This window comes from Peromyscus californicus, unplaced genomic scaffold (assembly GCF_007827085.1).
Source record: "Peromyscus californicus insignis strain IS unplaced genomic scaffold, ASM782708v3 Scaffold_5__1_contigs__length_169319896, whole genome shotgun sequence".
Taxonomy (NCBI): domain Eukaryota; kingdom Metazoa; phylum Chordata; class Mammalia; order Rodentia; family Cricetidae; genus Peromyscus; species Peromyscus californicus.
In genome coordinates this window covers 104,616,754-104,629,792 of record NW_026294573.1, presented here as the reverse complement: position 1 = coordinate 104,629,792, position 13,039 = coordinate 104,616,754, and the positions used below count along the sequence as shown (strand labels likewise).

Here is a 13,039-nt window from a genome sequence, read left to right as displayed (position 1 = left end):
CTGTGAATGCTTTTATCTCATAACTATTATTTAACTTTTCTCCTACTCACTAAGGCCCTGGATGTCCTATTGTTGATTTTTTCTTTTTAATTCAAACTTTTTGTTTTGTTTTTTTGAGACAGGGTTTCTCTGTGTAGCTGTGGTTGTTCTGGAACTCACACTGTAGACCAGGCTGGCCTCAAACTCACAGAGATCCTCCTGCCTCTGCCTCCCAAGTGCTGGGATTAAAGGTGTGCACCACCACTGCCAGTCACAGCAACTCTTCTTTTTTTTTTTTTTTCATTTTTATTTTTTTCTATTATTAGCTTGATACAGTACAAATTCTTATCCTAATAGTGAAATGTTTCACTGAGGCTTGTCCAGTGATTGAGTAAAACCAAAACTTATTATAAACCACAGTCATCCTAGGGTCCCCCCTGCTATGTAGCCTCCCTGGTTCTGTGGGATTCAGTCTGATTGTTCTTTGCTTTATATCTAGTATTTACTTTTTTTTTTTTTTTTAATTTATTACATATACAGTGTTCTGCCTGCATGTATCCCTGCAGACCAGAAGAGGGCACAAGATCTCATTACAGATGGTTGTGAGCCACCATGTGGTTGCTGGGATTTGAACTTAGGACCTCTGGAAGAACAGTCAGTGCTTCTAACCTCTGAGCCATCTCTCCAGCCCATGGCAACTCTTTTTTTTTTTTTTTTTTTTTTTTTTTGGTTTTTTGAGACAGGGTTTCTCTGCGTAGTTTTGCTCCTTTCCTGGAACTCACTTGGTAGCACAGGCTGGCCTCAAACTCACAGAGGTTCACCTGCCTCTGCCTCCCGAGTGCTGGGATTAAAGGCGTGCGCCACCACTGCCCAGCCCATGGCAACTCTTATAAAGAAAACATTTAATGGGGTGGCTCACAGTTTCAGAGGTTCAGTCCATTATCATCATGATGGGGAGCATGGCGGCATGCAGGTGATCATGATGCTGGAGCTGAGAGTGCTATATCTTGCAGACAATAGGAAGCCAACTGACTGTCACATTGAGGGAAGCTTGAGCAAAAGAGACCTCAAAAGACTTCCTCCAACAAGGCCACACCTCCTAACAGTGCCACTCCCTTTAGGGGCCATTTTTTTTTTCAAACCATGGCAGCCACTATACCTAGCTGTCCCAGTTTTAACATCTGTCCATCTGCCACACAACAGTCCATCTCCTCCTGATGGGAACACTCAAATGCAGTCCCAGTCCTTCTCTCCAGAGCCTCTTCTCAAGTCCACAAATGGACATTTTCAGGACAATCTCACACTTTAAACTTGACATATGAGTGGTGGAATAAGCAGAGGCACAGGATGGACATAAAAGAAAATCATTAGCCAGGCGTGGTGACACATACCTTTATTCTCAACACTGGCAGGCAGAGGCAGGTGAGTCTCTGTGAGTTCGAGGCCAGCCTAGTCTACATATTGAGTTACAAGCCGGCTAGAGCTACATAGTGAGATTGTTTTTAAAAAAGAAAAAAGAAGCATTACATTCATTCCATTTTGGCTCTAACTTGGAAATAATCAGTAGGCAAGTAGATGAGATAAAGGTAGCACGGGCTGAAAAACTAGAGAGAGGCTTCTACAGTTGTGAAGGGGAAAGGGTACCAGAGGAAGGAACAGTGCTGTTTAAGGCTGCAAGCACAGAAGTCTGTGCTTCCTGATTCTGCGCTTGTCTTCTCTGCTATCAGTTACAGCACAGAATGACCCAAACCAAACACCCAAGGAGGAAGGCAGGACCAAGGGGATAACCATGACATTCGGGAAGAAGTCAGAGAACCCAGACAGCTTCTTGCCAAGGAGCTCTCAGGTCCAGCAAGCCCCGCCTAAGATCACATATCTAATCGTGCTTGGTGAGAAGAGAGACTGACTTGGCCAGCTCCTCCACATCTTAGATACACACATTTACATTGCTATTTTATTCCACTTTGGTGACCGCCCCTGTAGCCCATCAGATGCATCCAAATAAGGAGTTGGGCTCAGGCTCCACGGTGATTCTGAATTATAAAACGATGAAGTCCTGTAAGCAGCCTCCGGTGACACAGTGGTAAGAGGTGTGTCTGAGTCTCTTGCAGAATATCCAGCACTAGTATAGGTCAGGCCAGATGATTCTCCAGCTCTCTCCATGGCCAGGTGCCAACATGCAGAGCCTGGGCTACCTCTGCTGAGCCAAAACTAGTCTTCGGAACCAGGAACTCACGGCACCATCCACTCGCATCACCAAAGCTATGCCCAGGAGAAGTCCCACACTGCTCACAATGAAACCTACGGCTTCAAAAATGAACCTGTGAAGAAAGACAGAGTATTTCAGGACACAGGTGAAAAGTCTAAGGCCTTTCCCTAAAGAGGCCAAACCTTGTCGACCTGATCTAGGATAGCCATAGTTTCCTCAAAGTCTCTCCCTCCACATCACCTCTTCTCAAGCAAACCCACTTACTTGGGGGCAAACACCTTCCAGACCATGAGATGCCTTCGGAGGATGGACGCGGCCAAGGCACAGGCTAGAATCTAAGGGAAGAGAGGCGGGCAGTTACTTTGGAGGAAGCAAGAGGAGGAAAGCAGTACATACCACTGGAAGACACCCTGGGCTGGGAGTTAAGAAACCCAGTTCTTGTCCTGGTTCAACCACTGACTCATGTGAACTTGGGGAAGTCACTATCCATCTGTAATGCTGACATTCACGCTTTGCCTTCCATCAGAGGGAGACATCAGCAACCCATCTCTGCCTCTGATGGAAAAGAATCCTGGCCATAACCACAGCATTTCCAGTGTGTCTGAAATGTAGGGCCCAGATCTACACAGCAGAGAAGAAAGGATCCAGGATTGGAATAAGAAAACCCAGCCCAGGTCTCAAATCTGCCACTGGAGATCTGAATTTGTGCAATCACTTCACTTATATGAACCTCCATCAAGGATATTTCCCAAGGTATCTGAAACTAAAAAAAAGTGTAATAAAATAAGTGTAATTAAAAAAAGGAGGGAAAGGTCATCAGCTCTACCATGTCTCCCTGCACCCACCTGAACTCCAAGGACAAAGAGGTACTTGAGGCCCAGCTGCAACAGGGCTGCATTGAAGTGATGCGGAGCATCTCGGAGGCGCATCTCCATCAGTGGCTCCTCTTTCTCCTCCTCAGGCCTGACTCTGGCCTCAGCTTCACTCCCTGGAAACTGCTGCCTCTTCCTCGGCCCTTGACTCTCACACAGGAAGGGCCAGAGCAGGAGCAGTGGGCAACCTACTGCCTCCGGAAGGACAGGGCTGTCATCAAGGGAGGACCCTGGGAACAGTCCAACCTGGTCCCCAACCACCCTAGTTGGCTCAGGCCGCAAAGAGCTTAGGGCCAAGGGATTGTTAAGAGCCAACAAAACTGCATCTTCCCTTCCAGATCCAAAGTTTTCCTTTCTTTTCACAAAGCTGCATCAACAGAAGTTAGGAGGTAAAGCCAAGAGGTACCTGCAAAGAGGATGTGGGAGGCAAAGGTGTTAGCTCCCACTAGCAAAGCAGGCACCCAAGTAGAAGAGCCATGACCTTCTGGGAATCCCACGAAGGCTGCATGCCAATGGATGGCTGAAAAGACAGGCTGGTGGCCAGTGGAGTAGAAGGTCTGGGTGGCCAAAAGGGCCCACGCTGAGACTGCCTGCCACAGCACAGTAAAGGGACCTAGAAGAAAAGATATACTTCTTTACAATGGCATCTCGTTCCCCAACCTACAGCCTTCTCTTCTGGGACCATCTGCTCCTAGTACTTGAGCAAATTTTTGCACACAGTCGTATGCGACCCCAACCTTCTTTACAGTCAATACTGCTTTTCTAATTGCCTCGGTGCTACAAGTTACAACACGAGACCACAGTGTTCAATTTTTCTTTCTTTCTTTCTCACAAAGAGCTCACTATGCCATAATATCTTCATACTGTAGCACTTCTGTAACTGAAAAATCAGGGAATGTGCTCACGGGGAGACAGTGTTTCTCTAAGAAGCGAAGCCTGAAGTCCCTATCTCTCATCTCCAAGGGCTGGGGCGGAGGGGGGGAGGGGACTAATATGGTGATGGCAGATAAGGGAGGACATCAGGAAGACTTTCCCAACGGCAGGGACAAGAGACTGTATGTCAAAGTGAGAAACACCGGCCTCAAGACAAGATGCATCAGGGCTAAGGTCCGTGTTTACCAGTGGTGGTGACCGAGGTCCCAGCAGCAAGCAGATGCAGGAGAAGGAAGCTCTGTAGGAACAGGAGCAGGAACACAAGGCTGACTCGCTCTACGTGCAACAGTAGAAGCGGGAAGGCCAAGAGGATGAGGGCTGTGACCATAGCAGCTGAGTAGACACTTCCCAACTGATATGCAGCCACCGTCACAGGACCCTGGGCTCTGGTCCTCTCTAGCCGGCCCTGGAACTCTTCCTGCATGTGGCGGTAGATTTGTGGGACCACATAATCTAGGTCAGCCTGAGAGGTAGGGGGACCTGAGAAGGGAGTGAGGATAGTCCTGGTCCTTGAGGCACCAGCCCCAGCCTTCACCAGCACTGTCACGGGTCTCCACAACAGAAGCATGAGCCCCGAGGCAGCCAGCCCCACCACAGCCCGAGGCAGCACAGCTGACGCCCCGGCAACCAGGGCCCGGAGACGTGGTGGCGCTTCATCTGCCCCCGATGCCAATGCCCAGAAGGCGGCCGTGCCTAGTGCCATGAGAGGCAACCCCCAGCGCACAAAGAGCACAGGAGGCTCGGGACTCTTGAGATTACCATAGCGGCGGAGCCACAGGCGCACAACCACCAACAGAGCCACCAGCGCCCCCACACAAGCTCCGTACCACAAATTCTTGGCTCGACCGCCCACCATAGATGCCAAAGGACTCAGCCAGGGAGAGGAGTGGCAAGCAGGCGTCTCTTCAGGGCAGCGGTGAAAAAGCCCCGCTAGCCTTGTACATAAAAGCAACCCAATCCCAAGCCTCAGGGCATAGGTGCCACTGTGCCGTGGGGGGCCTGTTGGGGCAGAAGAGCCAAGGCGGGAGAATGTAAGCAGTTTAGGTGGTAGTAGCTGACCCTCCCAGTGAAGATGGGCAACCAGGAATAGGGTGAGAGAGCCCAAAAGGAAGGGAGCGGCCCTGGCCTCAGCAACAACAAAACTATCCGAGAAGAAGGTGGCCAAGCGGAGGAGCAGGAGTAACAGGACAGGTGTAGGGACAGGAAGCAGGGGTACCAGGGGCCTGTTGGACCCCCAGCTAACCCAAACTTTCCACAGAAAAGGGAGGAGAGAACCTGCTGCAGCTACAGCTCCTAGAACCACCGAATCCACCTTTGACCCTGTAGTTACCAAGAGTCCAGCATACAGTATGGCCCAAGTTAGGCCCCAGGCTACAGGTATTAGCAGTAGCGGGCGGAAGAGAAAGCCGGGGGATGCTGCCAACTGGGATGCAAGCAGGCAGAGAAAGCAGGCAGCAGCCAAGAGAGCAGCACCCCCTGCCATTCGGACCAGAGAGAAACGGGCCCAAGACTCGATGCACAGGGCCCGAGCTCCCCGCAGGAACTGCTGCAACTCAGCAATCAAAGTCTTCAGTGATGCCTCATCCTCTGGGGGCTGCTGCAGGAGCTGCTGGTAGCTAGCAGAGGCCTTGGAGAAGAGCTTCTGCAGCTGATGAAGCTCTTTAACTTGCAGATCCTGAGTAGCAGCTGAGTAAGTATGAAGAAATCGCGACACCTGGCCGGAAAGGTCAGACAAACAGAAACAGGTCAGAGGGAGAAACTGGGGCAGAGGTAAGGACAGATGTTATACAAAGAGGTACCTGGAAACTAGGGCTCAAATTCTGTCCAGGATGGGAGAAGGGAGGATAATGGAAGGAGGGCGTGGCCATGCTATGGCGGGGAAGTGAAGATTGTCCAATGGGGTGGTCCTTGTGCTTAATCACACACAGGTCTAGTCCTTTTACCTACCTGCTGGGCATTGATATGGAGAGCTGAGACCTGGGCTAGAGCAGAGGCCTGAGGATGGGAGTCACTGCCACCTGAGAATAGCTCAGCCATCACTTCCCCGATGTTCCCAAATGGGATGGGCAGACCTAGCAGCAGTGCCAGTGTGGGCACAAGGCTGACTTGAGGAATAACCTCTGGCTCCTAGAAGGACGGGAAGAACAGTTACCCGTGTATTCACCAGGCCTAGGTAAGAATGGGGGAGAGAGTGTCCGGAGAGATGGTTCAGTGGGTGAGAGCATTTGCTGCATAAACATAAGGACCTGAGTTTGGATCACAGAATCCATGTAGAAAGCCGGGCATGACCACATGCCTGTAACCTAGTGCCATGGTGGGCTGAGACAGGATTTCTGGCCACCAGGATAGTCCCAAGTTCAGTGAGAGACCCTCTTTCAGTAGGATAAGGTGGAGAGTCATAGAGCAGAACTCCCAATGTCCTCTGGCCTCCTTGCACACATGAGTGTGCATACCAGCACACACAGTGCACATATACCACATACATCCGTCGTGCGCGCACACACACACACACACACACACACACACTAAGTGAGAGTGGAGCCAGATCACGTTTTGGGTAGCCTAAAATAAAGGGATCACAATGTAGGGAGACCGGGAGAGGTACAAGCCAGGCCTCACCTCTGGTGGGGCACTAGGGAAGAGGGCTGTGCGGCTATACAGGAACAGTGCAGCAGAGACCTCCAGTTCACTGTCCCCTCCATGGTCCCCATTCACGGTCATCCCATGGTCACCAGCTACCACTAGCAGTGTGTCATTCTCCAGACGTTCCATGAGTCCCCTGAGGGTCAACAAATTTGTCAGAGGGTAGAGAGAGAGAAAGATTCTTCTCAGGGGCCCATTCACCCCCACCACAGACTTCCATTAACAGGGCCCAAACCTCTGTCAAAAAGATACCTCTTCAGTCATAACCCTGCAGCCCAGAGCGACACATCAAGTTATTCAAAATGGATGGTGCCCCTAGGTTTTGGGGAAAAGGCCCGTATAAAATAATTCAGAGCCAGGGCATGGAAGTGCATGCCTTTAATCCCAGGACTTGGAAGCAGCCAGACGCAGGTGGATCTCTGTGAGTTTGAGTCCAGCCTAGTCTGGTTTATATTGCAAGTTCCAGGTCAGCCAGAGCTACATAGCTACATAATGAAACACTTTCAAAATACATACATACATACATATATACATATGTACATACATAATACATACATATATACATATACATATGTACGTACGTACGTAGATTTCAAGCAGAAAAGAGGCTCCAAATAAGGGTTGTTTTTTTGTTTTTGTTTTTTTCTCATAGAATCCTATGTCCTGAGATTCTCAAACATAAACCCATTCCCCCAGCCAGTATCCCACACTCACTGGATCACCTGGTCCATCTGGCTAAGTTTCTTGGCCATTTCAGGGTGGTGAGGCCCATGCTTGTGACCACAATGATCCACACCCAGGAAGTGGGCAATCAGCACGTCCCACGCACCACTGTCCACTGTGGAGGGGAGAACACTGAGCACAGGGCAGCAGAGCCTATTCCTCACCCCAAGCCAGACCTCGACATTCCTCTATGCCCAGGGATCCAACCACAGGCTCTGCCACACCCACAATCTGTACACACCCTCCCCGACTCCCAGGGTGCTCTTTCCCCACGCTCACTGGTAGGGTAGAGATGTTCCAGGATGCCATTGTCCACTGTGTGGAGGTCTCTGACATTGAAGGACGAGAAGAAGAAAGCTTGGGAAAAAGCTCCAGGGAAAAGGTCTTTCCAGGTATCATCGCCCATGAAAACTATACGCCGACCTGTAGAGACAAGAGGGGAATCAGAGCAAATCTTGTTCATGTGAGAACCAGAGCAGGGGATATTATGACAGAAGTCTCTAAAAAAAACCAACAAAGAGCAGGCGAGACATCTCTATGGGCAAAGCGCTTGCCACCGAGTCTGACAACTTGAGTTCAATACTCAGAACCCACCCAGTGGAAAAGGAGCAAATCAACTTCTAAAGTTGCCCTCTTACTTCCACACGTGTGCCACGGCATGTGCACTCGCACATTTACACTCTGCGTGTGTGTGTGTACACACATATCCAATAGGAATCTCAACCACACATCCCCAAGTATAGGAATTCATTCAGCATCACCTAAAATTTCCCATCAAGCTTTCTCTGATAACCACATCCCCTCTAGACCTGTCACTTCCATTTCTACAAAATGACCCGCAACTCCTTGGTCCCTAGGGTATCTGCTGGCATGTATGTTTGTTTGTTTTGAGACAGGTCTCACTATATAGACCAGGCTAATCTGGGACTCAGAGATCCACCTGCCTCTGCCTCCTGAGTGCTGGAATTAAAGGCGTGCACCATGCTCTGCCCTTGGCCTACTTTTTCATAAGCAGTCAGTGAACACAACCCAGAAACTTCAACTCTTTTCTCCACACTTGCAAGCCAAGACACCTGCCTTCATTTCTTCCTTAATTGGAGCTCCCAAGAGTTAAACATTTTGTGCACATTAGAAGCTTCATCAAGGACAAAAATCTCTTGAGCTTTCCACAAGCAAGGTCCCATCTATTTCTACTCCCCAGTTTCCCTACACCATAGTCAAACACAGAGCTGGGTACCCTAAGTCCTGGCCCCGTAACTTCTGAAAGCCCAGGTACACCGGGCTTCCAAAGGAGTCCATACTGACCTGCACTGGTGAGCTGCTTAATGAGATTATCTTCCACTATAGCATGGCTGGCAAAGTTACTGCCAGCATCAATAAAGGTAGGCAGTGAGCCAGTGGTGAGAGCCTTGAGACGCTGCATGGTGGTCGTGGGGGGATCCACCTGAGATCGGTATAGCCGGGCATGGTGGGGTTGAATCTCTAGGATCCTCTGCAAAGAGCCTAATTTTCCCAGAAAAGGCACGGAGACAAGAGGTTCCCCAGGTACATGTGAGCGCTGGGGCTGGGCAAAGTCAAATCTCAGAGCATCTATCAGCACCAACACAAGCCTGGAGAACCGAGAAGGCATCCAGCAGGCCCCAGGTTTTCCTTGGCTCCCCCATGGCAGGGAACCAGGGCCTGGGGGCTCTTGGCAGCTGCTTTGATTGGTGAGCTCCAAACGGGTGAGAAGGAAGCCACTGGTGAAGAGTGCAATGCCGGCGTAGAAAAGAAAGCAGACCCAGGCTAAGAAGAGGAGCACGGGGACCTTCTGCATCCTGGTAGAGAAGAGGAAAATTTTCGCTGTGGTGCAAAAAAAAAGATTGGACATTTTGGGCCTCAAAACAATGCCCAATAACAACCACTTACTGCTATAAAACTTCAGGACGTAAACAACTCATAGCCAACTCATTCCAGCTGTTTCTACAAATTATACCATCTGAGGGAGAGATGCTGAAACTCTGGATCTCAACCTGGAGCCTACGCTACACCTACTGATTCAGGCTCTGGACGTGAGCACAGCAACCTGTGCATATACAAGCTTGCTGTCAAACCACAGTCTCGAAGGATGACTATTCCAAATGGTAGGTAGTTGGTTCTCTGTCAGTTCAATGACTATCTCAACATTCCTAGGGTGACAATAGGTTAAGAGCCACACGGAAAATCGGAGAGAGTAAACGGCGCCGCCTGGCGGGGACCGAGGAGACGAGGGGGAGGAGTCACGCTCCGCTTCCGGGCGACCAGGATCAACAGAAAACCAGAGGAACGGCGTCCCCAGGAACCCCGTATAGATCCCGTTGAGCTAAGGTGGGATCCAGGAGTCCCGGCGGCTCTGTCTCCTCCGGTGGGAACCCGACCAACACGCGGGCATGCTCCCTCCGGTGCTGGGCACCCCGGCAGCAAGCTGAGGCACCTGTGCTAGGGGTGACGGTAATAGAGGGCTCTCGGGAGACCTTGGCTCACCTGGATCCGCGCCCGGAAGTGCGGCGGCGGTGCCTGCAGCCTGACACCACAGAGGTGTGTGCACGTCTGACAGAGCGCCCTACCAGGAGATTCGTCGCCACCTGCCGGCACCAGGGTGGAAGTTCGACAAGGAACGTAGGGCTGGCAAGTTTGCTGGGAGATTCAGCAACTCATAAATGGAGGCAAGGCACTAATCTAAGAGTTGGGAGGACAACCGGGTGTGTACATACACATGAAAGAAAAAAAGTTCAGGGATCACTGTCTGTTTTTTTTTAAATATGCATTTATGTGTTTGTGTGTTTTGTGTACCTGAGTGTATTTGTGTAGCAAATGTATTTAGTGCTGCAATTGCTCTTCACCACTAAGCCATCTTTCCAGATTCACTGTCCATTTTTTTTTTTTTACATGAGGTCTATTATGTAGCTCTAGCTGTCCTGGAACTTGCTATGTAGACCAATCCGGCCTCAAACTTACAGAGATCCACCTGCCTCTGTCTCCTGAGTGCTGGGACTAAAGGCGTGGGCCACCACACCTGGCCTTCACTGTCCGTTTTTTATTAGAACTAAAGCATGGCTTCTGGAGTCAAATTTGACTAGGGCCTTTGCTCTGTCAGCAGTTCATCACTGGGCATGGTCATCCGTAAAATAACACTGAGCTGAGGAGATGGCTCAGTAATTAAAGTGCTTGCCACATAATCATAAAGACTAGTTTGAATTCCCAGAAACCCACTTAAAGGCTGGGTGAGCATGTGGCCCAGTAATCCAGTCCCAACAGGGTATTGCCAGATTGTGGCTAGCTAGACTATTCATATCGTCAAGCTCTGAGTTTGATTACCAGATCCTACTTCAATGAGTAAGGTGGAAAAAAGATGGAGGATTATTCTTGGCATCACACACACACACACACACACACACACACACACACACACACACAGATACACACACATGAGACATGGAAAAGGAAAAAACTTTTTCTCCTCTGTGTTTAGCTGATTCCAGTTGATAGCATTCATCATTGCTCTCAAAACTGTTAACTGAATCTTAAATATACATTAATAGGGGCTGGAAAGATGGGCTCAGTGGTTAAGATCACTTGTTTTTGCAGAGGACCTGGGTTCAATTTCCAGCACCCACATGAAGGCTCAAAACCATACACAACTCCAGTTCCAAAGACCCAAAGCCCTCTTCTGATTTTCAAAGGCTCCAGGCACATGTATGGTACTATACATACATGTGAACAAAAACACTCATCACATAAGAAAATTTAATAAAAATTAAGTAATGCAATTTAAAGATGAACAATGGGCCTCTAGACATTTCTCTAAAAAGGATACACATAGCCAATAAACACATGGAAGATTCTCAACATCATTAGCTATCTGGGAGGTGCTAGAATTAGCAATTTATTTTTGTTTTTTGTTTTGTTTTAAAGATTTATTTATTATTTATACAGTATTCTGTTTGCGTGTATCCCTGCAAGGCCAGAAGAGGACACCAGATCTCATTACAGATGGTTGTGAGCCACCATGTGGTTGCTGGGAATTTAACTCAGAACCTCTGGAAGAACAAGCAGTGCTCTTAACCTCTGAGCCATCTCTCCAGCCCTGAATTAGCACTTTAAATGTATTAGTGTGGACTGTGGGTGTAGCTCAGCAGTACAGTCCTTGACTGGCATCTCTGGGCTCAATCCCTAGCACACCAAAGAAAACAACAGCTGGAATGGTAGCTCACGCTTACAATCCCAGGACTAAGGATTGCCACAAGCTCGAGGCCAGCCGGTGCCAACACAGAGACCCACAACAAGGAGGAAGAAAGATATTACAAGTATTAGCAAGGAGCCGGGCGGTGGTGGCGCACGCCTTTAATCCCAGCACTTGGGAGGCAGAGGCAGGCGGATCTCTGTGAGTTCGAGGCCAGCCTGGGCTACCAAGTGAGTTCCAGGAGAGGCGCAAAGCTACACAGAGAAACCCTGCCTCGAAAAACCAAAAAAACAAACAAAAAACAAAAAAACAAGTATTAGCAAGGATGTGCAGTAGCTGGAACTTCCACACAGGTGGGGACTGTAAGATGACACAGCAATTTTTGGAAAGCAGCTTCTCAAAAGGTTTAGCTGCTCTATTGCCCAGAAATTCCACGCCTACATGCTGGGGATGTCTTTCTGTATGCTGTGAATGTGTTGCTCTGATTGGCCAGTAGCCAAGCAGGAAGTATAGAATAGGCGGGTTAAGCAGAGAGAAGGATTCTGGGAAGTGGAAGCCTGAGTCAGGAGACGCTGCCAGCAGCCGCCATGAGAAGTAAGATGTAAAGTACCAGTAAACCACAAGCCATGTGGCAACTTATAGGTTAATAGACATGGGTTAATTTAAGATATAAGAACTAGATAGCAAGAAACCTGCCACGGCCATACAGTTTATAAATAATATAAGTCTCTGTGTGTTTACTTGGATCTGAGTGACTGCAGGAGCCGGGTAGACACAGGAAAACTCCAGCTACACCTACATAGATACCCAGGTGTGGTGCATAATGTTAACTTTCAACTTGACAGACTCTAAAATCACCTGGGAGATGGGCTTCTGGACATGCCTACTGTAGGGGTTATCTTGGTTATGTTAGCTGAGGTGGTAAGACATGTCCATTGTGGATGGCACCATTCCTTAGGCAGGAGACCTGAACGGAATAAAAGAGTGAGCTGAGTGAGAGTAAGCATTCATTGAAGTAATTGAGTGAGCTGAGTGAGAGTAAGCATTCACTGTTCTCTTCTGATTACAGATGTAATGTGGCCAGCTGTTTCAAGTTTTTCTAAAAGTTTATTTTTAGTTATGTGTGTTTGTGTGTGAGTATGTGCATGTGAGTGCAGGTGCATTATAGAGGTTGGAGTGTTGGATTCTGATGGAGCTGGAGTTATATAAGGTTGCAGTTTCCCTGATGTAGATGCTGGGAAATGAACTCTGGTCTTCTCCAAGAGCAGTACATGCTCTTTACTCTCTCTCTCTCTCTCTCTCTCTCTCTCTCTCTCTCTCTCTTTAATTTAATTTTATGTGCATTGGTGTGAGGGTGTCAGATCCCCTGGAACTGGAGTTACAGACAGTTGTGAGCTGCCGTGTGGGTGCTGGGAATTGAACCCAGGTCCTTTGGAAGAGCAGCCAGTGCTCTTAACCACTAAGTCATCTCTCCAGTTC

General features: G+C 48.9%; 1 protein-coding gene across 4 annotated transcripts; it reads right to left on the bottom strand.

Annotated features, from left to right (window-relative positions):
• Positions 1–1,357: 1,357 nt before the first annotated feature.
• Positions 1,358–10,703, bottom strand: Pigo (phosphatidylinositol glycan anchor biosynthesis class O). 4 transcript variants are annotated; one of them, XM_052717311.1, is made up of 11 exons: positions 9,862–10,703; positions 8,665–9,176; positions 7,639–7,782; positions 7,351–7,474; positions 6,613–6,772; positions 5,941–6,120; positions 4,180–5,707; positions 3,467–3,673; positions 3,034–3,251; positions 2,453–2,523; positions 1,358–2,300 (listed from the first exon to the last, which is right to left on the bottom strand). In XM_052717311.1, the coding sequence occupies exons 2-11, from the start codon at positions 9,173–9,175 to the stop codon at positions 2,171–2,173; spliced, it is 3,273 nt and encodes a 1,090-aa protein (XP_052573271.1). In that variant the 5' UTR covers position 9,176; positions 9,862–10,703; the 3' UTR covers positions 1,358–2,170. The 4 variants fall into 4 exon arrangements, with proteins under 4 accessions (XP_052573271.1, XP_052573270.1, XP_052573268.1 ...); XM_052717310.1 differs by lacking the exon at positions 9,862–10,703 and adding an exon at positions 9,268–9,855; XM_052717308.1 differs by lacking the exon at positions 9,862–10,703 and having other exon boundaries at positions 8,665–9,855.
• Positions 10,704–13,039: the final 2,336 nt, after the last annotated feature.